General features: G+C 38.1%; 1 protein-coding gene across 1 annotated transcript; it reads left to right on the plus strand.

Annotated features, from left to right (window-relative positions):
* Positions 1-570: 570 nt before the first annotated feature.
* Positions 571-20,291, plus strand: CDK8 (cyclin dependent kinase 8). The gene is given in 10 exon segments (XM_066254904.1): positions 571-702; positions 8,509-8,652; positions 11,140-11,155; positions 11,157-11,207; positions 11,948-12,020; positions 14,974-15,043; positions 15,046-15,070; positions 15,829-15,907; positions 16,022-16,180; positions 19,459-20,291. Coding segments are annotated over 10 exon segments (870 nt in total). The 5' UTR covers positions 571-575; the 3' UTR covers positions 19,585-20,291.
* Positions 20,292-26,569: the final 6,278 nt, after the last annotated feature.

Genomic DNA, 26,569 nt, shown 5'->3' on the forward strand with positions numbered 1-26,569 from the left:
AAAAGGAGGTGGTTGATTGAATTATATGACCTTTAAAGTCTTTTCCAGCTTAATAAAATACTATGATCCTTAAGTTAGTAAAATTCAACCCAAATAAATGGAGGGAAATAGTGGTGTGAACATACAGTGCAGTCAGCTTTTGGTTACACCAGTGAACAGGCTTATTGTTGCAGAAATGGAAAGCCTTACTTTGATCTAGTGCCTCAGTGCTTTTGACCAATGCAAAGAATGGAAATACAGCTAAACAATCCTGTCCTCAGTGGAACTTTCCCCAGTGGTGGTATGACAGATGCGAAGAAACCTGTCCAGAGGAGTGGGGTCACCTTGACCTCTGGCAGCACAGCCTGTCTCTGACCCAATTGAAGATGAGTCACAATAGTTTGCAAAGAATGAAGATCTCAGACTTGTTTTAGCTTTAGGCTTTATGGGTTTTTCTCCCAGAATTCAGCACATTCTCATTCTTTCATATCTTACTAAATAACAATGGTAAAAGTAGAACAATCAATGAAATTTGTTAAAATCTATTTACTTAACATTTTTCTTTTGTTGTTGTTGTTTTGTTTTTTACAGCTGATATGGGCTTTGCCTGATTATTTAATTCACCTTTGAAGCCTTTAGCAGATTTGGATCCAGTAGTTGTAACATTCTGGTACCGAGCCCCAGAATTACTTCTTGGAGCGAGACATTATACCAAAGCTATCGGTGAGTAGAACTAATTAAGATTTTATGGTGTTTTAAGAGGTTTGGTTGTTGTAAAAATATATTATTTCTATATATTTTTAAATCAAGTAACAGAAAATTATAAGAGTAAGAGCAAAAACTAACTTAAAATTCTACTACCTAGAAATACCATCATTAGCATTAGGGACATATCATTCTAGACATATCTTTCTTATAGATAAATAGATATCAAAAACATTTTAAATATATGGAATTATACTATGCATTTTAAGTACAGAAGTATTTTAAATTTAATTTTACTTGAAAAGAGAAATAAACACAGTAAGATTTCTAAGTCATTGAACTTCAAACAAATGATTCTTTTAAATATTAGCACCTAAAAGATCCCCTTAAAGGGAAAAAAATATAATTTAAAAAAAGTAGTAGTTTAGAACATTTTAATTCACTTTTAAGTTTTTGATAGTATAAATTCCCTCCCTATTATGAAGTATTAGGAAATTAGCACTTTTATACTTTTTCCCCACCTACCTCTCAATTTATAAGCTATATTAGTAATGTCATTATCATCATTAGTGTTACTACTTTGTCAATGATTACAACATTCATTTTCTGTTTTCCAGCCATCATTCCCCTGTTTTATACTTAGATTATATATTGTAATAGAATTCATGTTCAGCTACCACAGCTGTTTTTTTTTTTTACAAGTTTCTCATATGCTTTGCATCTTTTTGCCTTTGTTATGTGTCTTGATTGTTTACTTGCTCTGTGTTCTCCGGGTTGGTATTAAACCCACCTTTCTTTTCTTGGATAACTCCCTCCTGAAGTCGTCTGTGTTTTGCTCTATTCTGGATTGGGCTTCATCCTGGCTTTCCCTCTTTTTTCCTTCCCCTGGGTTTGATTTTTTTAATCTCTGGATTTTATTATCTATTTCTTATTTTGCTACAGCATATTCTCAACTACCTTTGGAAGAATGTCTTAGTAAAATTTCTAGTTCTTATATTTCTGAAAAATGTCTTTATCATACTTGGAAGTTTGGTGAGGTTTCAAATTTTAGGTGCAAAATAATCCTCCCTCAGAATCTGATGATGTTCCTCCATTGTCTTCTGGCATCAGAGCTGCTAACGAGATGTCTTACACCAATTTCATTCTCGTTCGTTGGCGGGTTACGTGAGTTTTTTACCATTCTGAAAACAAAAGAGTGATTCTCATCCTTATATTTCACAGTGATGTGCTGGCCACTTGGTAAATACAATCAATCTGAAGTTCATTTCCTATATCCCTATTTCCTTCTCTCCTAAACTGAGTGTAGACAAATAGATATTGGACTTCTTGGATTGAGCCTTTATACCATCTTTTTTCTCATGATTTTCTGCCTTTGTCTTTTTCATTCCCAAGAACTCCTTCCTATTCTTGGATTATTACATCTTCATTTTCTTTTTTTTTTATTTAGCGAGAGGAGGGGAGGCAGAGAGACATATGCCCCGAACCCAACAAGCCTACTATGGGGCAATGCTGTGCACATCTGGGCAGTTGCTCTGTTGCTCAGCAACCAGAGTCATTTTTTAGCACCTGAGGCAGAGGCCATGGGGCCATCCTCAGTGTCTGAAGCTAACTTGCTTAAACCAATTGAGCCATGGCTCTGGGAGAATAGAGAGCGAGCGAGAAAGAAGGGGGGGGGGTGTAGAAGCAGATAGTCACATCTCCTGTGTGCCCTGACTGGGAATCGAACCTGGGACATCCACACGCCAGCCGACACTCTACTACTGAGCCAACCAGCCAGGGCAGATTATTACATTTTCTTAACATCTTGTATAGTTTTATGGAAAGAAAAGCTGCTCAAATGTTGCTTGTTTCAGTAACAGTGCTTTTTATTTGTTGTGATTTGCTGTATTCCTGGAATAATGATCTGTTTTCTCTGGAGGCACTCTCTTGATTTATATGTCTTGGTCGTTACCTTCCATGTAGCAAGTGTTCTCAAACTGTTCATTGACCCTTGATTGTCTCTTTGTATTTAAGAATCTGATTACAAAAAGCTGCTTGGGAGCTCTGTGTACATAGGTCATATGACTTTACTTTAGGGTGGTCCAGCAGAGAAGTGCCATTAACTGGGGAAACCCTAAATTCCAATATACCCAGATTGTTGCTCTGAGATCATTCAAATTCTTTAAAGGAAGAATTCTCCAACTTTTGGGCCAATCTGTGAATACCTGGTAGCCCCAGGGCACTGGAGGAGAGTGGTGGGAGGAGGATTAACTCTTCAAAATATACATAGTTTACCCTTGAACAACGCAGTAGTTGGGGCAACAACACTTACACAATCAGAAATCAGTCTATAAGTTGTTGGACCTCCACATTCTTGTATTCCCAACTGTGAATCGCAAATATCCACAGACTTTGTGGTTGGTATTTCAAAGTACAGAGACTTCTCAGTGTTGTGCAGGACAATTCTGCTTCCTACTTAGCACTGATACTGTGGCCTAGAGCGTTCTCTGAATTGTTGCATCTGCCTTTCATGTTCCAGAAATATTTTTATATATGTCCCTTTAGATCGAGTCTTCATGTGGCCAGTCTCGGCATTCAGATCTTAGTCAAAATACTCCCTCTTCACAGAGAACTTCTGTGATCACACAGTCTAAGGCAGCCTCCCTACCTTCCCCATCACACTTCTTACTGCTCACTGTCTTGATAGCATCAAACAGTGCCTGAAACCCACTGAAATAAATCGAACAGGCCTGGCAGTTCCCCAGTGTAGGCCAGTGCCTACATGGTGGGACATAGTGGGAACTTAGTACTCTGTTGAGTAAGTGCTTGAATCTTGTCCCTGAGGATCTCCTGTTCTTGTCATTACTGTGGGTTGGTACCTTTATTATTTTGTTACCATTTCAATGTATGCTGAAGAAGACAAAAATGAGAAATACTTGTGGTCATTTCCCCATATCAATCTTCAATCCAACATGCCTCTTTTCAAAAAACCTTTATGTTCACTAATCTTCATACCAGCTTTGAGATCACATTTTATGTTATAGGAAAATAATGGTAAAGTTAAGTCAGTTATATATATGGAATTCTTAACTATCCTTGTGACTTTTCTATTAAACTAAAAGAATTCCAAAATAAAATATAGATATTTTAAAAAGTCAGAAGGAAAAGTAAAAATTGACAGTAGTTCTGTTTTTGAGTTACATATTATTACCTAAACACACATTTAGTTATTTTTTTTTTTTACAAATACATTCTAAACGTACTTAGAAAGCTTTTAAATTAATATGATACCTAGCTGTTTTTCCACCTAGAAAATGCAGTCTTACTTTTGGTAAGACATATTAACAGACCATACAAATAGGAAATGATTACCTAACCTTAGCTGCTATTCACTGAAAACTTTAGACTTTGAGTTAATTTAAATTAATTAATATACTATCACAGAAGCTTGTGACTCTGGTTCACTTTTTTTTCTTAAGAAACTTGTATTTTACTCTAAATATTAAGATTTGTATAACCTTTATTCAATCATTCTACAATCCAGCAGTTTTAAGGCAGGGCTATTTGTCACAAGCTAAACTATCAGTAGTTAGGTAGATCCCCTTATTCAAATGACCTTATAATTTGGGAAAGAGAATGCCTTTCTTCATATTTTTCCCCTCTTGCTTCTCCTCATCAACATTAAAATTTATTAGGTAACTCCTTTTTATAAAATTTTAAAACAAATCAAAATGAATGCAGATTTTGTGATTTAAGGAATGTCCAGTTCATTGAGAAAACAGTATGAATATCTTTAAATAATAGAAGTAACAAAGACTAGCAATTTGACTTGTAGTTTTAGCTCTATTATTCTGGGGTGTGTGCATATACACGTGTGTGTGTGTGTGTGTGTGTGTGTGTGTGTGTGTGTGTGTGTGTGTGTGTTTGCTGTGGCAAGGCATTCAGTCCATTAGCCTCATTTTCTAAAAATGGGAATTTAGACTAACTCTCCTCTTAGGTCCCCATCAGCTCTGAAAGTTCTGTGACCTTAGGTAAAAACCACTGCCTTCTGAGATAGGGAGAACACAGAGGTACTGATGGGTGCAAACGACTGAGACTCAGGTCAGTGACAGCTCCTTCCAAATGATGCTCCCCACCCCTATCTACCTGACTTGACTAAGAACAGTCTAATGTCAAAACATTAGCTCAAAAACAATCATATTGATATCTTACAAATTGCTTTTTCATCTGAGAGAGAGAGAGAGAAATGATATATAAACTATTTTAAATATGTTTTAAAAAATAGAATAAAGGAGTAAAAATGAAATTTCTTCCTTGATTTCAGTCTTCCCACACAATCACAATGCCCCCATTACCTATTCAGGTAGTCTAAGAGTTCATTAAAGTACTCTACAGATTTCTCACAGCACAGTGAGAGCTACCTACCAAGAACTTTTCTAGAAGTTTGACTTCCCTGTCAGATAGTTGTAGTGTCAGCAGCTGATAGAAGAACCTTTGTGGCTGAATTTATACACAATTTTTAACTACTTTCAGCATCATTAAGAAGGGTTAAATCTGGCCGTGGCTGGTTGGCTCAGTGGTAGAGCGTCGGCTTGGCATGTAGGAATCCCAGGTTCGATTCCCAGCCAAGGCACACAAGAAAAGCGCCCATCTGCTTCTCCACCCCTCCCCCTCTCCTTCCTCTCTGTCTCTCTCTTTGCCTCCTGCAGCCAGGGCTCCATTGGAGCAAAGTTGGCCTGGGTGCTGAAGATGGCTCCATGGCCTCTGCCTCAGGTGCTAGAATGGCTCTGGTTGCAACAGAGCAATGCCCCAGATGGGCAGAGCATCACCCCCTGGTGGGCATGCCGGGTGGATCCCGGTCAGGCGCATGCGGGAGTCTGTCTGACTGCCTCCCCATTTCCAACTTCAGAAAAATACTAAATAAATAAATAAATAAAAATTTTTAAAAAAAGGGTTAAATCTGCTAGTGAAGTTTGGTGGGTTATGGTAAATTTTAAGGCTATTAAGAAGCAGCAAAAGGGCATCAGGAAAAATCTGAACACATCTAACTAACATGTTTCCATTTCTGTTACAAACTGATTTTAGTACTGTGGTCATTTATTGTTCAGAACTGCAAGCTGAGTCATTAAACCAAAGAAAGGAAATAATAGGTTAGTAAACATTGTACTCCCAGGGACAAAGTTTATTTCAGTTTTGAGTGTTTGGGGTTTAGTTTGTTTGAGTTTTTGGAGAAGGCTGAAAGCAGATTATTAATCTTAAAGAAGTCTGAAGTTTTAAAGTATGGACTTTCAAGCTAAGATTTTATCCTTAAATAACTGAATGGGAAATAGACAATAAAACAGGGAGAATGAAAATTTACTCTTTTATTAAACTAGAAGCTTGCTATTAGTACAACTAGTGAATAAAACATTACTTAACAAATCTTTTCCTCTCCTATTTGGGTCTATGTAGCATGCCAGTTGCTATCCAATTTGCCTGGTTAGTTCAATAGCTATACATGAGCATCACAGATTTTGAGAAGTAAATGAAATTTAATATGTTTTTAATTTTGGAAAATCTTTCTAGAAGGTGTTAAGCAGGTAAGGTGAGGAGAAAAGGACTTTCCCATGATCTTGGTGCAATCTGACAAAAATAGGCATGGTAGGAAGGAGAGTCTATCTATAAAGTTTTAGAGATTTGTCTGAAATAATAGCCTGATCAGCTAACTCATTATTAATGTCTAGATCAGGATTTTGAAGAAAAGAAAGTTGGTGAAATTGATAAAAGTGAAAGATAACAGAAGAGATACAAAGAGCGAGGTTAAGCAAGGTTCAATAAACTATTTTTTCTTACTTGCCTGACTTTTTATTGTAAAAGCAGTATAGCTTTAAGGACCTGTATCATTTACTCATCTCTCATCTTTCTTTACATATTTTATTGTCTTCTTTAGAGTCTTGCCTAACTAACCAGAAGCACTTGCTGGTGTCTTTTGGGTGCTGTGAGTAGAGTTTTAAACATGCAAGCTGACCTCGCAGCTCTTTTGGTGAGCCTGCTTAGCTTGCCTACTTTTCATTTGATTAAGATTATCAAGGCCATGGCCGGTTGGTTCAGTGGTAGAGCGTTGGCCTGGCGTGCGGGAGTCCCGGGTTCGATTCCCAGCCAGGGCACACAGGAGAAGCACCCATCTGCTTCTCCACCCCTCCCCCTCTCCTTCCTCTCTGTCTCTCTTTCTTCCCCTCCCACAGTCAAGGCTCCATTGGAGCATACTTACCCAGGCGCTGAGGATGGCTCTGTGACCTCTGCCTCAGGCGCTGAAATGGCACTGATTGCTGCAGAGCGATGCCCCAGATGGGCAGAGCATCGCCCCCTGGTGGACGTGCCAGGTGGATCCCGGTTGGGCGCATGCGGGAGTCTGTCTGACTGTCTCCCCGTCTCCAACTTAAGAAAAATACAAAAAAAAAAAAAGGAAAAAAAAAAGATTATCAAAGGTCAGGTGTATTTGTAAAAAGAATAATTGCAAACTCCCTAATTTTTCCATTTACTTCCTGACATTAAAAGAGCTTGCTTTCTATTTCCTGAAGAGACTTTTCCATGTGGTGGGTGGTGTTGGCTAGACTTGGTTCGCTGATGTAGGATAAAACTGACATGCAAACAATGTCATTTTAAAAATCACTTGCTGATATTGCTGGTAGTGTGGGTGTATAGTCTTTAAATAAATAGATAATAAACTTGTAGTCTGGAATGTAGATGTGAACATTTTATTTTAAATTAAATATCTATATTCCAGTTTGGGAGTTTAAGAATTCTGTTATTTATAAATTAACACTTTTTCTCATTTAAGTGGTATTAATTAATGTCATGGATGAACAATCCTCTTTAGTAGAGTGATCTTTATTTGTCCCACTGTAGTTATATACTGGTCGGATCAGTCAGAAACCAGTGACTATCTGCTGTGTGCAGTGTTGTACTCAATGTGGAGAACTGTCATTTTAGGGCTTTGTTAAGAGTAGAACTGGAATACTTTCAGCTTTAAATTATAAACTGATATGTAGATTTTTCTATTGAGTAAAAATGTAATGTGAATGTAAGTTAGTCTGTTGGTTAACACGTAGGAAGGGAATTTCTTGTGTACAGAGAAACTCATTTACCTGGTGAAGTTATAACCTTTGTACCCATTTTAAAGGTAGCATTGCCCCCCCCTTTTGGCCTTGTTAAATATTTCATCTTGCAAAATTATTTGACACGTGCTATACCATAAAGAAGCACTTTGAATGAAAAACTTGTTTCATTAGAAGGTTGAGGTCAGTCACTGTCTTTTTCTTGTAATAGCTAAATAGTGCTGACATGGGAGCATAATTATTATACTTTACAAATTAGCAGTTCATAAACATAATGAAGAAAAATACTACCACACAAAAAAATTGTGCCAGTTATTTTTGTCAAGAATTCCCCATTTCAGAGGCTATATGGGTTTTTGGTTTGTTTAGTTTTGTTTGCTTGTGGTTCCCATGTTTTGTATGTAGTTTGTATGTATTTCATAGATAAGATAATGTTTGAGGAATTTAAAACTCTCCAAAAATGTAGCTAATGAATTGATTTAAATCTGGAATGAAGCCACTGGTTGGGGTGAAGGTATAACAGAATGAAAAATTGGGGTGGGTGGAGTGGGAATCTGTATTTACAAATCATAGTCCATGGTATTTATAATTATTGCTTAGGAATTAATATGACTTATTAGGGAAAGAAAGAAAAAATAAACACTCCCTACCGAGATAAAAATGTGTTTTCTTTTGGAAAGAACCACTTTATTTTCCTCCTTTCTTTTTCTTATTTCCTTTCCTTTTTTTTTTTCTTTTTATTTTAAAGATATTTGGGCTATAGGGTGTATATTTGCAGAACTACTAATGTCAGAACTAATATTTCACTGTCAACAAGAGGACATCAAAACGAGTAATCCTTATCACCATGACCAGCTGGACAGAATATTCAATGTAATGGGATTTCCTGCAGGTACACATTATGTTTGTTTTTGTTTTTAAATCACTGTTGTCTGAACTTAGATATCTTCATTGGAAAGGTATATATTTTTAGCTGATAAAAGCTACTCTTCCTCAATTCTTTATGTTTATCACTTGCCTTAATCAAAGATCCATAGAAATAGCAAAATTTGTAGAGTTCACTTATAAGCATAAAAATATTTATGGGTTTCTTAAATTCGAGGGTGTATTTTTGTTTCATTTTGGTTTTGTTCTGTTTTGTTTTGTTGTTTAATATTTGAACTGATAAAATATTTTCAGTATCTATATTTTAAAAAGTGCCTTTAAAAAAAAAGTGCCTTTACTTCTTACCAGTGGGAACTAGAAGTAAAATTCAGTACCATGCATTTTTGTCAGGCAGCACATGCATGCTGCCATTACTTGGGAGTTCAATATAAATTTTGAATATGATTTTTATTTAGGGACTGTATAGAATTACATTATACTGAATAATAGCAAGTTTTGCTCTGTAACTTTTGTTAAGAATATTCCTTTAAGTGTTCTGTGAGAACAGTCAGAATGCAGGTGACAGTCTAGCCTTCCACACAACCTTGCCTGCACTGGTTTGCTGCAGGGATAAACTTGTTTAGATGTCTTATCTCGGGAATTAGATCTTGCTAGCTATGTCCCATTTCTTTGTTATACTACAGAATGATAGTTCATCAGTCACCAAAAACTCTACCCCATGGTCCAGAATAATGATAATTTGTTTAAAACACATAATTTTGCCTAGTCAAGTACTTATTAGAAATTTTATTAGCAGTTTTTCCTGAGTCATTATAACTCAAGAATAATACACAAATATCTAGGAGTTATAATTTTACATTCCCTTATATGGGTATTAATTATCAATAAGTGCAGAATAACTACTCAGATATTACATTTCTCCAAAATTGGTTAATAATTCTGCAGGCTGCTTTATTGTGATGGGAATTTTATTTATTTACTGAATATTTATTGAGTACCTGCCATGGGCCAGGCATTGTGTTGAGTATAAAATATTGTTGACTTAGACATGATTCCTGCCCTCTTGGAGTTTACACTGTACTATTCTAAGTAGACTATTTAAAGTGTAGTTATGGTTCAAGTAGATGGAGAAGAGTGGTCTTTGCTTTCCACTTCTGAACAGGTCCACCATTTCTAAGGGCCCAAGGAGAGGAGCACAGCCTAAGAGGGGTGGAAGCGGGGAAGGCCTTTTTAGGAGATGATTCTTGATGTGTGATTCAACAGTTAGGGCAGGCTCAGCTTAGAAGGAACTTGAAGAGCAGGTGTCAGCATTTAGATTTGATATGCTAAAGAATGAGAATCTGTGATACATTTCTGAGAACAAGTAGCATGATTTATGTTACACTTGTAAAAGATTAGAATGGCAGTGGTATACAAAAATCAATGAAAGACAAGTAACTAATCTGGGAAACCAGCTCCTTGACTATAGCAGTACTCCAGGTGTAAAGTGATAATAAGGATGGAGAAGAAAGGACAAATATATAATTTTCTATAGAATGTGTGTTATTGAAGGAAAAGTTGAAAGATTGCCTCAAGATTTCTAGCTTGAGGAATTGATGAAGAAAAAGAAATTGAAGTAAGAAAATAGTTATAAAGAAAATTCCATTTATGAGCTTAGAGTATATATTTAGTTTACTTTATAATATGTGATATCTGCGGAGGAAGGTAGCAAATATTTTTACAAGTAAATTGAAAGAAAACACCTCTAAAGGCCGTTTAAAAGCTAAAGGTGCTGCTAAGCTACCTGTCACAGGACTGTGCACCTGCTGGAGTGTCTCTTCTACTTTATTAAAGTGAAAGGCCTTTGATAATGATGGAGAAGACAAGCTATTTAGCATATATTGTTTGAGCATCTCTAATGCCAGCAAAACTAACTGAAACATCTTCTTCCTAATACCGTAGTAGCTACAGTTGTTTTTGTTAATGTTACTGAAACTAGCTGAGGCAACAGCTGATTGATTAATATATTAGTTATATCCTACTCTGTTCTATTTCAAATAATTATTACTGCTTTCATAGATTGCTGAAAATCAGGAGGGCCATATAAAAAGAAGTGTCCCTTAAAGCTGCTGAGGGCAAGACACCACATTTATTACTGAAGAGCTTGGTTACTGGTTGGCGGAAAAAGGGAAAAACTGGTTTTACAAATAGAACTATTTAATAATAGAATCATGTATTGATAACTTATTTCCCTCTCATAATAGAAATTGAGGTAACATAAATATAGTAAAACACATAGAAAGTAGGCATTAAAAAGATAGATCTAACACTATATAAGGGAAAATTGTATTTATAGTTCAAGATAAGATGTTTACTATAGCTGACCATTCATTTGAAGTGTGCTTTCATGTAGGCTAAGAGTATAGGAAATGTAATGAAAATTGAGGTAGCCTTTATTAATGTTCTTGAGAATAGGAACCTAGACAACATAAAATTTTATCAATGTATTTCACAGATAAAGATTGGGAAGATAAAAAAGATGCCTGAACATTCAACATTAATGAAAGATTTCAGAAGAAATACGTTAAGTTGGAAAGAAAATAGATTCTTTGTTGATTTTTGCTTTTCCAGAATACTCAGTAGAGGAGTGAATACTTAACATAGTAGAATATTCACTGTAATGTTATGCAAGTGAGCAATTTTACATATTTACTTTAATCATGATTTTACATTATGACAGTCTTTAAGTATAAATAAGGTGAATATCTAATATTAGCAACTGAATTATATATAAGAAAAAAAATTTTTTTGTATTTATTACTTTCTAAAAGCATCAGTGGAAAGTATTAACTGAGGCAGTAAGACTGAAATAAAAAAACTTGCAAATAACCACTTGCTTACACTCTGTAATTTTAAGCAAGTTTTAATAGAAAAGAAGTATAATTTCATTTATTTACAATGTAAAATCAAGGGATTGAAAGAGGGTAGTTTATAAACCTAGAACAAATTTTTTTATTTTTTAAGGCTTAATTAAACATTTGACTCATTATTTAAGATAATTGTTGAAATCATTCATATGAAAAAAGCTATTCAGTATATTTATTAATGAAATTATCTTGTATATAATTGGTGGTATCCATTCAAAAGTGACTAGTGATTTAGTGAAGTATAAAACTGATCTAATGCCACTCCTTATATGCTAAACATACCATTTTCAATATATATTCTCTATTGATTATGAAAGACTCTATTTGGAAAAACTTCAACGAACATAAAATTTACCTGAAATCTAATATAGATATTTCATAGTATTTCTCTTTCAGGTATACCAACTGCAGCCTTATCAAGTATATGGAAAAACATAAAGTTAAACCAGATAGTAAAGCATTCCACTTGGTAAGTTTTAAAAAAGAACAGTACTAATGAAATGCATCCACCCTCCTCCCAGTTGATTAGCCCATCTAAGGTTTCTTTGGGTCAGTTTATATGGTTATTCAGTACATTTAGAGTACTTTAATGGTAAATGTGGAGATCTTGGTAAATACTAGTTGGTAAATACCAGTAAAGACATAAAAATAAAATTACTCTCTTGGGTTTCATCAGTTTTTTAAAATTTCAAAAGTTTCAGAGAAGACTCAAGAATAACCCCACCATTCAGAAATACTTTTACAGAGTATTTTGTATTTCAACTCTTTGAAAGACTATTTACAAAATACAAAAGTTTTAACTCTCAAAATACCTCTTATAAACTTAGGTATTGAAAGTCCTTCATTGATGGTATGTATTATTTGCTTTTTCTGGAAGAGATGAGAGATGCAGTGTTTATCAGTGTGTGATGGAAAAGTGATGACCTAGAATCAAAATTAATCGATGCAGTGTTTATCAGTATGTGATGGAAAAATGATGACCTAGAATTGAAATTAATCCATGCACTTATCAAGGTAGTTTATGACGAGGTTATATTCAACTATTCTCGACTAAAATTTGTTTACAATATTTCCATTTTTATTCAATAAAAATTAAAAATGTTTTTTACTTTTATGTTTTTCAAAAAAGTTATATAACATAAAAGGGAGAATCTGAGGAAGCAGGTCATGTTTTGCTTGGTTGAGAATACTTTTACGAGTACTTTATCCCCATTATTTTTAAATGAATTCATTAAACAGGAATTATTTTATTTTGAAGAGATTAAACTTTCCTTTATTATAATCTAAGCCACTTGGCAAACATTTCTTATATTTCTGCTTTCCTTTTCCTACAGTTTCTGCTTCTGCTTCTTTTACTTATTTTTATATTGTCATAGATCATATATTTCATGTCTTATCAGCAATTTATAAAGCAGTGCCTAACCTATTATATTACCACACAAATATTATAATGTGTATTATAATGTACTTACAACAGGACCCAAATTGGAAGGTTAGATCCTTCAAAAATATATAGACTTACTTATCCTACTAAGTAATGATAATAGTGATAGATCAGAAGTCATGATTTAGGGGAATTTCTCCCCCTCCCCCCAGTTCACTGCTACTCAGGTAGTCTGAGGTGACTCTCACTGCTATCATTGCTGAAATTCTAGAGATCCTCTTCCCTTGCTGCTTATTTGCTTGTGTTTACTGGAGTGACCTGTGTTGGGTGTTCACATCCGAAAGCTCACTATAACTCCATCAAATCTGATGCTTTTTTCAAATAGCAAATCCATGCTTTCCCTTTCAACTCTAAAAAATAAAACTTTGCTTCCTTTAAAATGTCAGATCATTAACATTAGATTTAAATCTCATCATCTCAAGCATTTCAGATGCATTTTTTTTTTTAAGTGAAATGAAGGGAGATAGTAAGGCAGACTCCTGCATGCACTCTGACTGGGATCCACCTGGCAACCCCTGTCTTGGACCTATGCTGGAATCAGCCAAGCTATTTTTAGCACCTGAGGCTGATGCTTGGACCAACTGAGCTATCCTTAGTGCCTGAGGCCCATGCTTGAATCATTCAAGCCACTGACTGTGGGGGGGAGGGGAAGAGGGAGAGGACATCCAGACGCCATGCCAATGCTCTATCCACTGAGCCAATTGTCAGGGTTCAGATGTATTTTTAAATATGTTTTGTCCTTCTGTCCTATAATTGTGTCATCTCCCATTAAGGCTCACCATGTGATTTAGTTCCTTGGTTTTCAAAGTGCAGTTCTAGTCCACCAACATTAGAATAATCTGGGACTTGTTGGAATGCAGATCTTTGGGCTCCTGCCCAGGTAGACCAGCAGGAGCTCTCAAGTGAGGTCTAGCTGTCTGTTTTAGGAAGTGTTCCAGGGGTGATTCTGTTGTGCTCTAAGTCAAAACCATTCCATTACATCAGGCTAAGCTAAGAGACCACTATTTAGATAATCTCTTAAGTCACATATTAAAATCAAATGTTGTAGTTCATAGAGTCTTCAGCAAACCATGTTTTAACAAAAAAAAAGACACTCAAATTTACACATTAGTGTGACATTTCTACGTCTAATTATAATAATTATTATTTATATTATTAATAATAATAACTCTTATATAGTGCTTTCTTTGTGCCAGACACCATTATAATTGCTTTTCATATATTAACTCATTTCATCCTGAAAAGAAACCTATGACAGTAGGTACTATTTTTTGTCTCCATTTGACAAATGAGGTTACAGAAAGGTTAACTAACTTGTCCAAGGTTACTTGACTAGTAAATGTCAAGTCAGGATTTTAACGGAAGCAGCCTCTTTACAGAATCTTCTCTGTGTTTAACTATTCCTCTGTACTTCCCAAGTTCCATATCAATCACTGTATTTATTTATACTAGTACAGCGCTGTCCAGGGACTTCCTCTGATGAGCTGTGCTGTCCAGTAGTGTAGCCCCTAGCAACATGTAGCAACTGAGCTCAGGAAATGTACCTGATGTGACTGAGATATTGATTTTTAAATTTAATTAACTTGGGTTTAAATGTGAATAGCTGTATGTCACTAGTGTATTATTTGTGTTATAACAATTTTTCTTAACAGAAAAAGAATAAAAAATAGAGACTTTTAGTCCTGTTCTAAATTGTCTAAAGCTATTGAGATAACATAGAGAAAAGATCATTGGTTCAGAGTAAAAAGATATGTTTAATTAGTTCTTATAGAGAACCACATGAGATAATGAATATTAGAATGACTAAAATGTGAATTAATACATTAAATTTAATAATTAGTGTTTTTCTTTATTAGGGGAACAAATGCCCTCCAAATTGCAGTGTTATTCATCGAACAGCATATACCTCCCACATATATGCCAAGCGGTATAACTATGGGAAATAATACAGTAATGTTTTTATGTCTTATGGTTTCAGCTTCAGAAGTTGCTTACCATGGACCCAATAAAGCAAATTACCTCAGAGCAGGCTATGCAGGACCCCTATTTCTAGAAGATCCACTTCCTACATCAGAGTAAGTGATCAATTTATTAACTCACCAGCATGATAAAATTGGGGGAGGCATACTTTCGTTTAGTTGTCAACTCCAAGATGGCACTCCTTTTATATAGGGACCCATGGAAATCCTTATGACAACCAAAAAATGAGCTCTGGTGACTGAGGTGCCACTTAGGGTTTTTCGGTGAAGAGCCATTCATTCCTGTTTCTCTCTGGCTTTATGAAACATCCTAGCATTTGTTTCAGCAGTAACCCAGTTGTTCAGTGAAGGTTGATAGGTTGATTACGCACATGCAGCTCACTCAGACCCACTGAGATTGCTCACAGCTTTCATTTACAATTTTGTGTTCCAATGACAAATCCCATTCCCAGATAAATTTGTGTTCCTCGGACCATCTTTTATTTTAAATGTGGTGAGGGGGGTGTAAAATTGTGTTTGAATAGTGACATTCTGGCTGGAATCTATATTTTGATTGTAGTAATAAAGGAGTAATGCTGGGATAAAAGAAAAAGTTAAGTCACATTAGATGATAATAGATTATACGATGAAAAAGCTTTCAATTTTTATACAATGAAAAGCCCTTGAATGACCTGCTATAATGTCACTGATGAGAAAAAAAGATCCTTTTGTCCTGGTTATATGAAGGGTTTTTATGTTATAAATATGGAGACAAAGTCATTCTTACAAGAGTAACATGAAAACCACTTAAATGGAGCATTTGAATACTGGTTAGTATACCAGGAGTCTTTTTTTCTGTTTTTCCTTGCGTTCAGTGTCTTTGCCGGTTGTCAAATCCCTTATCCAAAATGAGAATTTCTGACGGAAGAAGAACCTGATGACGAAGGAGACAAAGTAAGTATTAAATACTGTTGGCAGCTTGTTGCCGGCAGCGCTGCCGTACACTCGGGCGTGGGTGTGTGCTGTTCTCCTCTGAGTTGAGCCTTGTCTTTCTGTTTACCACTTGAGAAGAACCAGCAGCAGCAGCAGGGCATCAACCACACTAATGGAACTGGTCACCCAGGGAATCAGGACAGCAGTCACACGCAGGGACCCCCGCTGAAAAAAGTGCGAGTTGTTCCTCCTACCACTACCTCAGGTGGACTGATCATGACCTCAGACTATCAGGTATTTCAGGATTATTTTGTATCAACCTGCCATGTCAGTATTTTCAGGGGTTTTTGACCATTGGAAAATGTGATATAATTAAGAAAAGGCCTTTATGTACCCAGGGAAATGCATTGGCATGGAAAAGTGCTGACAGGGGTACAGTAGAGGGAGCGTAGACTTTTGAGCTAATCTGGCTTGGAATAATTGAATTTAAATTATGCCATGTACTGACCATGTGACCTTGGGCAAGGCATATCCTGGCTTTAGTGTTTCATCTGTAAAATGAGACTAGAAAAGCCTAACCTGCAGTTGTAGGAATAGATGCAATACATTTTAGCACCTTAGAGTAGGAGCTCAATAAGTGCCATCTGTTGTTTTGAAACAACAATATACTCTAGAGCAGTGCTGGTCAACCGCCTACTAGCGGGCATTCCAGCTTTCATGGTGGGCGGTAGTGGAGCAACCAAGGTATAAATAAAAAGATAGATTTAACTATAGTAAGTTGTTTTATAAAGATTTATTCTGTCAAATTTAGCAAAAATCTGACATAAAGTACTTGGTAAGTAATTATTATTATATGCTTTAACTTGCTGTAACTCTGCTTTATAAATTTTATAAAGTAAAGTTACTTCCCTACTTTGTAAATCACCATTACTGTGGAACCGGTGGGTGGTTAGAAAATTTTACTACTAACAGAGATACAAAAGTGGGCAGTAGGTATAAAAAGATTGACTCCTCCTGCTCTAGTGGCTAAGAAGGACCCAGGATTTTAAATCCTATCCCAGCCACTGACTTCTGAGTAACCTGAGGGAGCGACTCAAATGTTCTCAGTCTCCTCACTTGTAGAGTAGGGGGTAACGGTAAGTGGGAGGTTGTAGTGAGGGTTCAATGAGAGAATATATGCATGTAAGGCTGGCCTGACGTAAGCACTTAAAAATGATACAAACCACTTGTGTCATTTTTATTTTCATTATCGTTACGATTCTTATTAGTATTTATGACACCCAGTAAGCATCTAAGAGTTGTCAGCACAACTGTTGGTGAATGTAATACTAAGAAGAATATATTATATTATGAATATAATGATAATAAGAGCTTGTTGAGTACTTACTGTGTGCCAGCTACTATACTAAGAATGAAGCATACATTATTTCCTGTTATTTCAGAAAACTGAGGCTTGTAGAGGCTAAATAACTTTCATGTGTTCATCCAGAGAGCTGATAGTAGACCCAGGACTGGACTCGGATCTGACTACAAAGGCTGCTGCATTGCCTACTTGTGGATCCTGTCAAGTGACATGGTCAGTTCCTTTGTGGAAAGACCTGTTTTGAAAATTGTAGACCACTTCCCTGCTTATTTGTATGATATTCCCAATTAATCTGGGTTTCAGTGTGGGAAGGACACTAGAACTATTTACCCACTAAAAGAGAAAACGAGATCTTACCAAACTAGTAAGTTTCCCAGAGCCTGCTATTGCACTTTGAGAATTATATACGGACTCTTTGCTTTGGGTAAAGAGAGGTCCAGTCCACCAACCCATGGAGACCGTTGCCTGAATAGCGCTTCTCTTCCAGTGAGCCAGGGTAGGCAATCAAGAGCGGACATGTGTGGGGTGGTGTTTGCTCCACCATCTTTTCTCCCCACCTGGATGGGCAGAGCGCCCCTCTCTCGGCTCCAGAACATGTTTGCGCATGAAGGTGATGGCCTCCTTAGAATGAAGCAGAGAAGGCTCCAGCCTTTGCTTCTGAAACCAAGAAAATGTTGGTGTGTTTCTGTTCTGGTTATTATTGTGGTTAGTGTTTGTGGATGATTTGAAAAACAGTATCTCTGTCCTTTTTTTTTTCTTTTTTTTTTTTGTGACAGAGACAGAGAGAGGGACAGATAGGGACAGACAGGAAAGGAGAGAGATGAAAAGCATCAATTCTTCATTGCAGCACCTTAGTTGTTCATTGATTGCTTTCTCATATATGCCTTGACCAGGGGGCTACAGCAGACTGAGTGACCCCTTGCTCAAGCCGGCAACCTTGGGCTCAAGGTGGTGAGCCTTGCTCAAACCAGATGAGCTTGTGCTCAAGCTGCGTCCTCTGCGCCCCAATCCAATGCTCTATCCACTGTGCCACCGCCTGGTCAGGCTGTCAATTCTTTTTCAAATGTCATTTTTGCTTGGATTGGCAGAATTTAGAATTACATGACTTAATAAATAGGCTTTGAAAAAGGAAAGTAATAAATTATGATTAATCTTTTATAGTGTTTGTGTTTATCTTGAGAGCTCATAGTCTGAGAGAAAGGTGCAGGAATGGCAATAAAAAAGTAACATCAAAATTAGAGGACTCTAAACTCTATCACTGTTCTTTCCCTTAGTGCTATTTTTAGAACTGAGAAAACCACTCTTACAATGCAGTAATATTACTTTTGTATATACTTTGTAGCAGAAAATAAGATTTATTAGTTCAAGGGACCTAAAATATTTAATGCCAAAGAAAATGATTCTGTGGTACCTTTTCTTGTCATATTCATTTTTATTCTTTAGTCATGTGTGTTGGAGAGGTTTCTACTGAAGAAACTAGCCTGTAAGTTTGCATGGATTACTTAATGTATACTTCATTAAATTCATGTGGAAATTGCTTGACCAGGCAGTGGCGCAGTGGATAGAGCATCGGACTGGGATGCGGAAGATCCAAGTTCGAGACCCCAAGGTCGCCAGCTTGAGCGAGGGCTCATCTGGTTTGAGCAAAAGCTCACCAGCTTGGACCCAAGGTCGCTGGCTCGAGCAAAGGGTTACTCGGTCTGCTGAAGGCCTGCATCAAGGCACGTATGAGAAAGCAATCAATGAACAATTAAGGTGTTGCAACATGCAATAAAAAACTAATGATTGATGCTTCTCATTTCTCTCCGTTCCTGTCTATCTGTCCCTGTCTATCCCTCTCTTTGACTCTCTCTGTCTCTGTAAAAAAAAAAAAAATCATGTGGAAACCTCTCAAGCAAATAGTTATTTATCAAGTACATATAAAACAGTGTAGAAAGGGGGTTACTGCTATAGAAAAAATGAACACTATAGCATAATAATAGACTCAGCTAATGATAGGTATTCTTTACTAGCAATACTTCTGACTTTAAGACATCTGGGTTTTTTTATCATTTTAATTGTAAAGCTATCACATAGCAAAAGACTTGTTAATGTTTAATGCCTTGAAATAAATGGCGTTTGGACATACATGGTCAGCCCTGCTGTCCTGGGATATAGACAGCTCCTAGAAACACATGGGTCACACCTGTCCCTCAATCTCCTTTTCTAGCGTTCCAATCCACATGCTGCCTATCCCAACCTCGGACCAAGCACATCACAGCCGCAGAGCAGCATGGGCTACTCAACTACCTCCCAGCAGCCTCCACAGTACTCACACCAGACACACCGGTACTGAGCTGCGTCGGAATATTGTCAATGCACTGTTGCTAATGCTGCAGGACTGACTGTGCAGCTCTCTGTGGGAACCTGGTATGGGCCATGAGAATGTACTGTACAACCATATATTCAGTGTCCAGTAGCCAAGTTCTACCACTTTTCATAGATTGGGGTAGTAGCTTCCAAATTGTACCTATTTTGGAGTTAGACTTGAACAGAAAGTGCTAGCACAGTTTGTGTTGTGGATTTGCTACTTTCATAGTTTACTTGACATGGTTCAGACTGACCAAGGCATTGTTTTTCAGTGACAATCTGTAGCAGTTGAAGCTGTGAAATGTGCTAGGGGCAAGCATTTGTCATTGTATGTGGTGAATTCTTTCAGTGTAACAACATTACTGACCAACAGTACACACAAAACAAGTTTAACTGGTACTTGAAACATACAGTGTATATTAACTCAACAAAATAACTGAGACTCAAAGTGAGATTATTTTGGTACACCTTTCATCATAGTGTCTTATCAGTGGGTTGATTCATTTTCTACATTAATCAGTGTTTTTGACCAAGACTATGACTTAGGTTTTTTTGAAAGTACAAAAAACAACATAGTTTTTCCAGAAAGGTTTCAAAACTCCCAAAGATTAATTTCCAATTTGTAAGTTTGTCTTTATTTTCAATCTATGACTTGACTGGTATTAAAGCTGCTATTTGATAGTAATTAAATTCGTTGTCGCCTGACCTGTGGTGGCACAGTGGATAAAGCGTCGACCTGGAAATGCTGAGGTCGCCGGTTCGAAACCCTGAGCTTGCCTGGTCAAGGCACATATGGGAGTTGATGCTTCCAGCTCCTCCTCGCTTCTCTCTCTCTGTCTCTCTCCTCTCTAAAAATGAATAAATAAAATTAAAAAAAAAAATTAAAAAAAAAATAAATTCGTTGTCATTGATATAACCTGTTTGGTTCAGCAAACAAACTAAAATGATTGTCATAGACAGTGTTTTATTTTCCTGTTGGTGTTGCTGATTTGTGAGCATGCTTTAAGATGACGAAAGCATGAATGGTGACTTCCTTAAAAAGGTGCGGCATCCAATTCAGATTTTTTTGTCCTGATTTTAAAGCTGATTGGTGTAGTGCTATAAATTTTGTTCAGTTGATTTTTTTAAAACTTGTTTGCACGTTGTTTAGGGTGCCCTTACTTCAGCAAAGGAGAAGGAGTAGGAGAGCCTTAGAATTTTTGAGGAAAAATAAAACCTATAACATACAATGTACTGTATCAAACTATTCTACATGAATGACACAAGTATTCTGAATTTTAAAAAATTAAACATTGTTAAAAACAAGGTGTTATGTAAGAAATTTATTTTTCATAAATCAAAATACAGAATCAGCTGTATTTTTATGTAGCAAAGGTGTTTTGTTTTATTTTAAAATGTGCCTTAACAAGTGACCTATAAATCAATCTCCATTTGTTGTCATCAATATCTCTGTGTTCCGCCTCCTTTATGGAATCGTGCTGCTGGCTGAGATGTGAACCCTTTCTGTTATACTTAGGACTGTAATGTGTGAAACAAACAACACTTTAATTGAAAGAAGTCATGATGAGCCTTCCATTTCTAGAGCAATGCCTAATTCTTTATTATGTATGCTGAGACCACTTTGGCTAATATTTTATCCCAAATAATATTTTTCTTTCCTCCATCTGCACAAAATACGAAGATAAAATAACAATTAAAAAAAAACCTCCAGGTCATTCATATAAAAGCATTCTAAAACAACTTAAGAACTGAGGAATACCAATACTGATAGGCCTGTTCATAACAAAACTCATCAAACTATACACTTCAAATTGGCAATTTGTATTATATGTTAATTATGTCTTAGGGTTGATTTATTTAAAATCTAAAAGGCATAAAGCCCATAGCACATGCCTAACATTATAAGCATTTGTTAAGTGTTAGCTATTATTAGTGTGTTTTTTATATGAAAATGTAATTTTTTTCTTAAGACTTAAAATATGACCTAATTCTAACAGGTAAGTTAACCTTTCTAGGTTGTTTCATGGCCAAACATTCCCTAGCCTGTCATGAAGCAATATCAAGCATTTACATGAGTATAAGTGGAGTGCTGGAGTGTCCATAATCCCAGGGCTGAAATATTTAAAAGTACCTCTGAATTCAATAATCTTTATTAATTATTCCTTTTTAAATTCTACAAAGGTTAGAGAGTCTTGCTTCTAAAAAATGTTACTGAACAACTAATCCTTTTCACAATCTTTATCTCACCTAGGGACAGCTATGAAGTTTCTTAGAACCTGAGATATTCTTTGAAGGAACAGTAGAATTGAATTTACTAGATATTTACTAAGCCCTCAGTAGTGTTTTACAGTCAGGAATCTTGGTTAAACTGAGCTGAAACAAACCACCACAATCCCTATACTCAAATACTCAAGGAACTTATTTAGTTGAGGAATCAGGATACATACATGGAAACACAAGAATGGAAGCCATTATTGGATCAGGCACTAAATGGAAGGTTAAGAACCATAATTTCTCTTTTGAGCAGAGAACATAGTATGGTGGGAAAGGTTCCAGTGGGGTAGAGATTGGTGTGAAACATCAGAAAGAACATGGGCTTTCAGGTCAGAAGACCTAGGTTATGGCCCTGCCAGTTAGTTAATGTAAGGCCTTGGTTAAGTCATTCAACTTTCAAGCCCCCGTAAATAATTGTAGTAATAACTGTGATGCTCTCACTGAGTCACCAAAATGCTGAAAGGCATGGTGTAAAGCAAGTGATGGAAAACGATTCAAAGTTGCCTAATTAACCTTATTATCCCAGCTTGACCCCAAAGTAACAGTGAATACCTACTATGTTCCAGGCACTACATGAAACCATTTTACACTTACTATTCCTCACAAAAAAACCTTATGAGTTAAGTATACATTATTTGCCCATTCTGCAAATGAGAAAAATGAAGTTTGGAGAGACCACGCCCTGCTCAAACTCAGTCAGCTGTGTGGTAAAGTCAGATTGTTTCACCTCGGGAAAGGAATGAGCCTTGGACGGGCATACGTGGTGAAGTGGCCGCTCTGTCCAGAGCACAGAACATATCTGGGCAGCAGTAGCCAAAGATGAAACTGGCGAGCTTGTGGGCTGCCAGTGAGAGCTGTCTCATTTACAAATAAAGTCATTTTTTAGGTGTATGTAAGGTCAGTGGGCAATGGGGAATGGTCACATGAGGAACCATACCCGGGAACTTTGGCTAGAACTGCCCACACCCATGCACGCCAAAAGAAACTTCCCAGCAGTCCTTTGGAAAAGAGCAACCATCGGTCAGCCAATGAAATTTCACCATGCCATATTAGCTCGATGGCCCTAACAATCCTTTAAATTTCTCCCACGTGGTTTCCTCCATGCAACTTCTCTGGCCCCCTTTCATGGACCAGAGAACCTCGTCGGGTGGGATGTGCTGTACTAAATAAAGCTTTTGCTTATCCATACTTGGTGGCTATGCCCTTCCTTCTTCCTTGGTGGGGGAAAAATACCTTATATTTGGTGCCAAAACCCAGGAGGAGCTTGAAGCCCACTGGGGCCGCTCCTCTCCCCTTCCCTACCAAGGAAAAACCAGGATCTCTGGCTTTCCACCCACTTCGGCACATGGTGCAGTAAGTCCCCTTCCTCCCCTCAGTTTTTTTTCCACCAAGACTCCCTGTCTGAAATCGCAGCTGCGTCAAGGACCTCTTTTCCATTCCGAGTACGTGTGTGCCCATGGAGACATCCTGAGCACATCCACTTTACCTAACCATCCGGTGGCCAGAGCTTGAGTTGCAGGACGCCAATTCTCATCTCTGATCACTCCGAGGACTGATGGCGGCTGTGGGGGCTTAAGAATCTAAACCTGACTCAAAAACACTCCTGAAGTGCCTTATCCAAAATTTCTCCCTCCCTAAAATAGAAGAAACTATTCTTCTCCGATGTGGCCAGGCCACAGAACCCACTGGATAACCGAACCAGGTGGCCTCCTGAAGGGACTTTCGATTTTAATACCCTCACCAATTTAACTATCACCAAAAGAACTGGAAACTGTTTAGAGATCCCTTACATTCAGGGCTTCTAGTATTTGTGCTCTCGTCCTAATCTCTGTGCCTTCTGCTACATGGCACAGGCCCTTTTTGGCCAGAGAAACCTCCACTCCTGATTTTTCCTTCTTCACCTACCCCTTTGAGGAACTCTCTCCCCCTCCTGTCCAACCGCCAGGGGGTGCCGCTCCCTCAGGACCCCTCTCTGGTCCCTCTGCAGACATCTTCCACTAGAGTCTTTTCCCTCCAGGAATCCCCTGCCTTCCCTTTGCAAATCCTGTTTCTCATTCACCTGAAAATACCAGTCCCTCTTTCTCCTCTCCTGCCGGCCGGGGGCCTCTCCCTTATCCACTGTGTTCTTAAGACCCTCCTCTGTCAGGCCATTCTCTGTGGGCCATTGGCCCTCACGCCAGTTTATGGAGCTCCTGACTCCATGGCCCAACCCTGATCTTCTTGCAGGAAGGCCTGGCCCTGTCCTGCCTCTGGCTCCAGCGTTTCTGGCTGGATCTGGGTGCCAGGCTCCCCAGGAGCCCCCTCCTCTTATTCTCAACCCCCAGACCCCTATCTGAGACCTGTGAACATGGCATTTAAAGTTTTTAAAGGTCACAGCTAGTAGAAAAAGGCCAAGGCTGCTTGCCAGGCCTGCATGCAGCAGAAGGTAACTCTCCAAACCCAGACTCTTGTGGCAGCCCTGAGGCTGGCAGAGCAACAGGGGCAAGGCATATGAGGTGCGCAACCCAAGTCCAGGCCACAAAGAGGAATCCCATCACTGGTCCCCCGACAGTGCCCCTGCCCATGGCTGCCCACTAAGCCTTGCCCTAACTGCAAGCAGCCTGGTCACTGGCAGAGCAATTGCCCCTTTTGGGCAACAGGCTTTTCCTCAGCACCTCTATGTGGAGGACAAACCACCCAAATGGGAGGCCAAGACAGCCAGGTGGGCCCACTGCTCGAACTACTAGGCTTCACATATGACTGACGTGACCTGGACTCAAAGACCCCCATCACTACTGCCAAATCTTGGGTAATGCTGCAAGTAGCAGGTAAGTCCATCCCATTTCTTGTGGACACAGGGGCTACCTTCTCTGTTTTTCCATCACACTCTGGACCTCTAGTTCCCTCACAGGTCTCGGTTATGGGAGTGGATGGGACCCCTTCATTTCCTCTTCGCATGCCACCCCTGACATGTAGCTTAGACGGAATCCCCTTTTCACACTCCTTCTTAGTTATGCCATCGTGCCTTCTGGGTCAGGACATTCTACAAAGTCAAGGAGCCACTATCCAACTGACAACACCCCCAACAGCATCTTCCCACCTACACTTACCACTCCTGACTGAAGGCTCTCCCACTACTACAGATCACCCTAACCCGATTGCACCCCCTATTCAACCAGATATTGTCAACCCTCAAGTCTGGGACACTTCTACCCCTGTGGTAGTGACCCACCACCCACCTGTACACATCATTTGAAGAATTCCTCCCAATTCCCATCCAGACCCCAATTCCCTATTTCAACAAGTCACCATCAGGGCCTTAAACCAATAATTACCCTCCTCTTAAACCAAGGCTTACTCATTCCCACGGAATCTCCCTGCAATACCCTCATCCTTCCTGTTGGAAAACGTTCAGGGGCTTATCGCCTCATACAAGACTTACGCCTAATCAATGAGGCAGTAGTTCCCCTCCATCCAGTAGTCCCTAATCTTTACACATTACTGTCACACATTCCCTCAGACACCACTCACTTTATGGTCAAATAGATGTCCCTGTGACTCCCCTCAAAGCCACCACCTTCTGACTTCCCCTCCCCACGGTGCCCCTAACCAGCAGGAAGTAGTCAGATGAATAGCAGCGCCCCTATCTAACATAAAAGGTCAGAATGTAAGGTTGGTGGGCAATGGGGGAAGGTCACGTGAGGAACCATACCTGGGAACTTTGGCTAGAACTGCCCACACTCATGCGCACCAAAAGAAACTTCCCAGGAGTCCTTTGGAAAAGAGCTACCGTCTGTCAGCCAATGAAATTTCATCATGTCATATTAGCTCGACGGCCCTAACGACCCTTTAAATTTCCCCCACGCGGTTTCCTCCATGTGACTTCTCTGGTCCCCTTTCACAGACCAGAGAACCTCGTAGGGTAAGATGCGCTGTACTAAATAAAGCTTTTGCTTATCCATACTTGGTGGCTATACCCTTCCTTCTTCACTTGGAGGGGAAAAATACCTTACAGTGTGTTTTCCCACTTAAATTACAAACTACAAAAGGAATTTGTATTTTACTAGTTACTAATCATGTCTGCTGAAAGCATACTGAACAGAACTAATGGATTTAAAAATCGATATTGGTTTAATAGACCCCAAAATCAGCTTGATTAATGTGCAATAATTGCTTTTTCAGTTGAGTTACCTCATTGATGGAAACAATGCTATACATAGGTAAAAGTAGGCAACTAACAGAGTTGTCTGATTTAATCAAAAGCTCTTACTATACCAGGTAATACTGTATTCTTCTCGTGCACCCTCAAAATCCCCTTTGCCCCCTTCTTCCAGCCTCTGTTACAGGGGCAAGTTCCACATGGGCTGTGGTGTTTTGCTTTTCCAGGGCTCTTGTCAAGTACATGTTCTTTCCTGCTGTAGAGCTCTGACCTTTCAGTAAAGAATACCCTTTGGATTGACTCTGAATTCAGGAATTCACAACTTTGGTATGAGGGTGAGCTAAGGCCCATATGGTTACCCTTGACTAATGAATTAAAGAAGCCAATAGGTAGATGCTTCTCCTTGTGGTTTCCAAAGTAGAACAGTTTGGAGCTGTGTTTTATAAGGCTTTCGAGAAGGTTTTTTTTTTTTTTTTTTAAATAAATTTTTATTAATGGTAATGGGATGACATTAATAAATCAGGGTACATATATTCAAAGAAAACATGTCTAGGTTATT

The sequence above is a fragment of the Saccopteryx bilineata genome, chromosome 2 (genome assembly GCF_036850765.1).
Source record: "Saccopteryx bilineata isolate mSacBil1 chromosome 2, mSacBil1_pri_phased_curated, whole genome shotgun sequence".
Lineage (NCBI taxonomy): Eukaryota > Metazoa > Chordata > Mammalia > Chiroptera > Emballonuridae > Saccopteryx > Saccopteryx bilineata.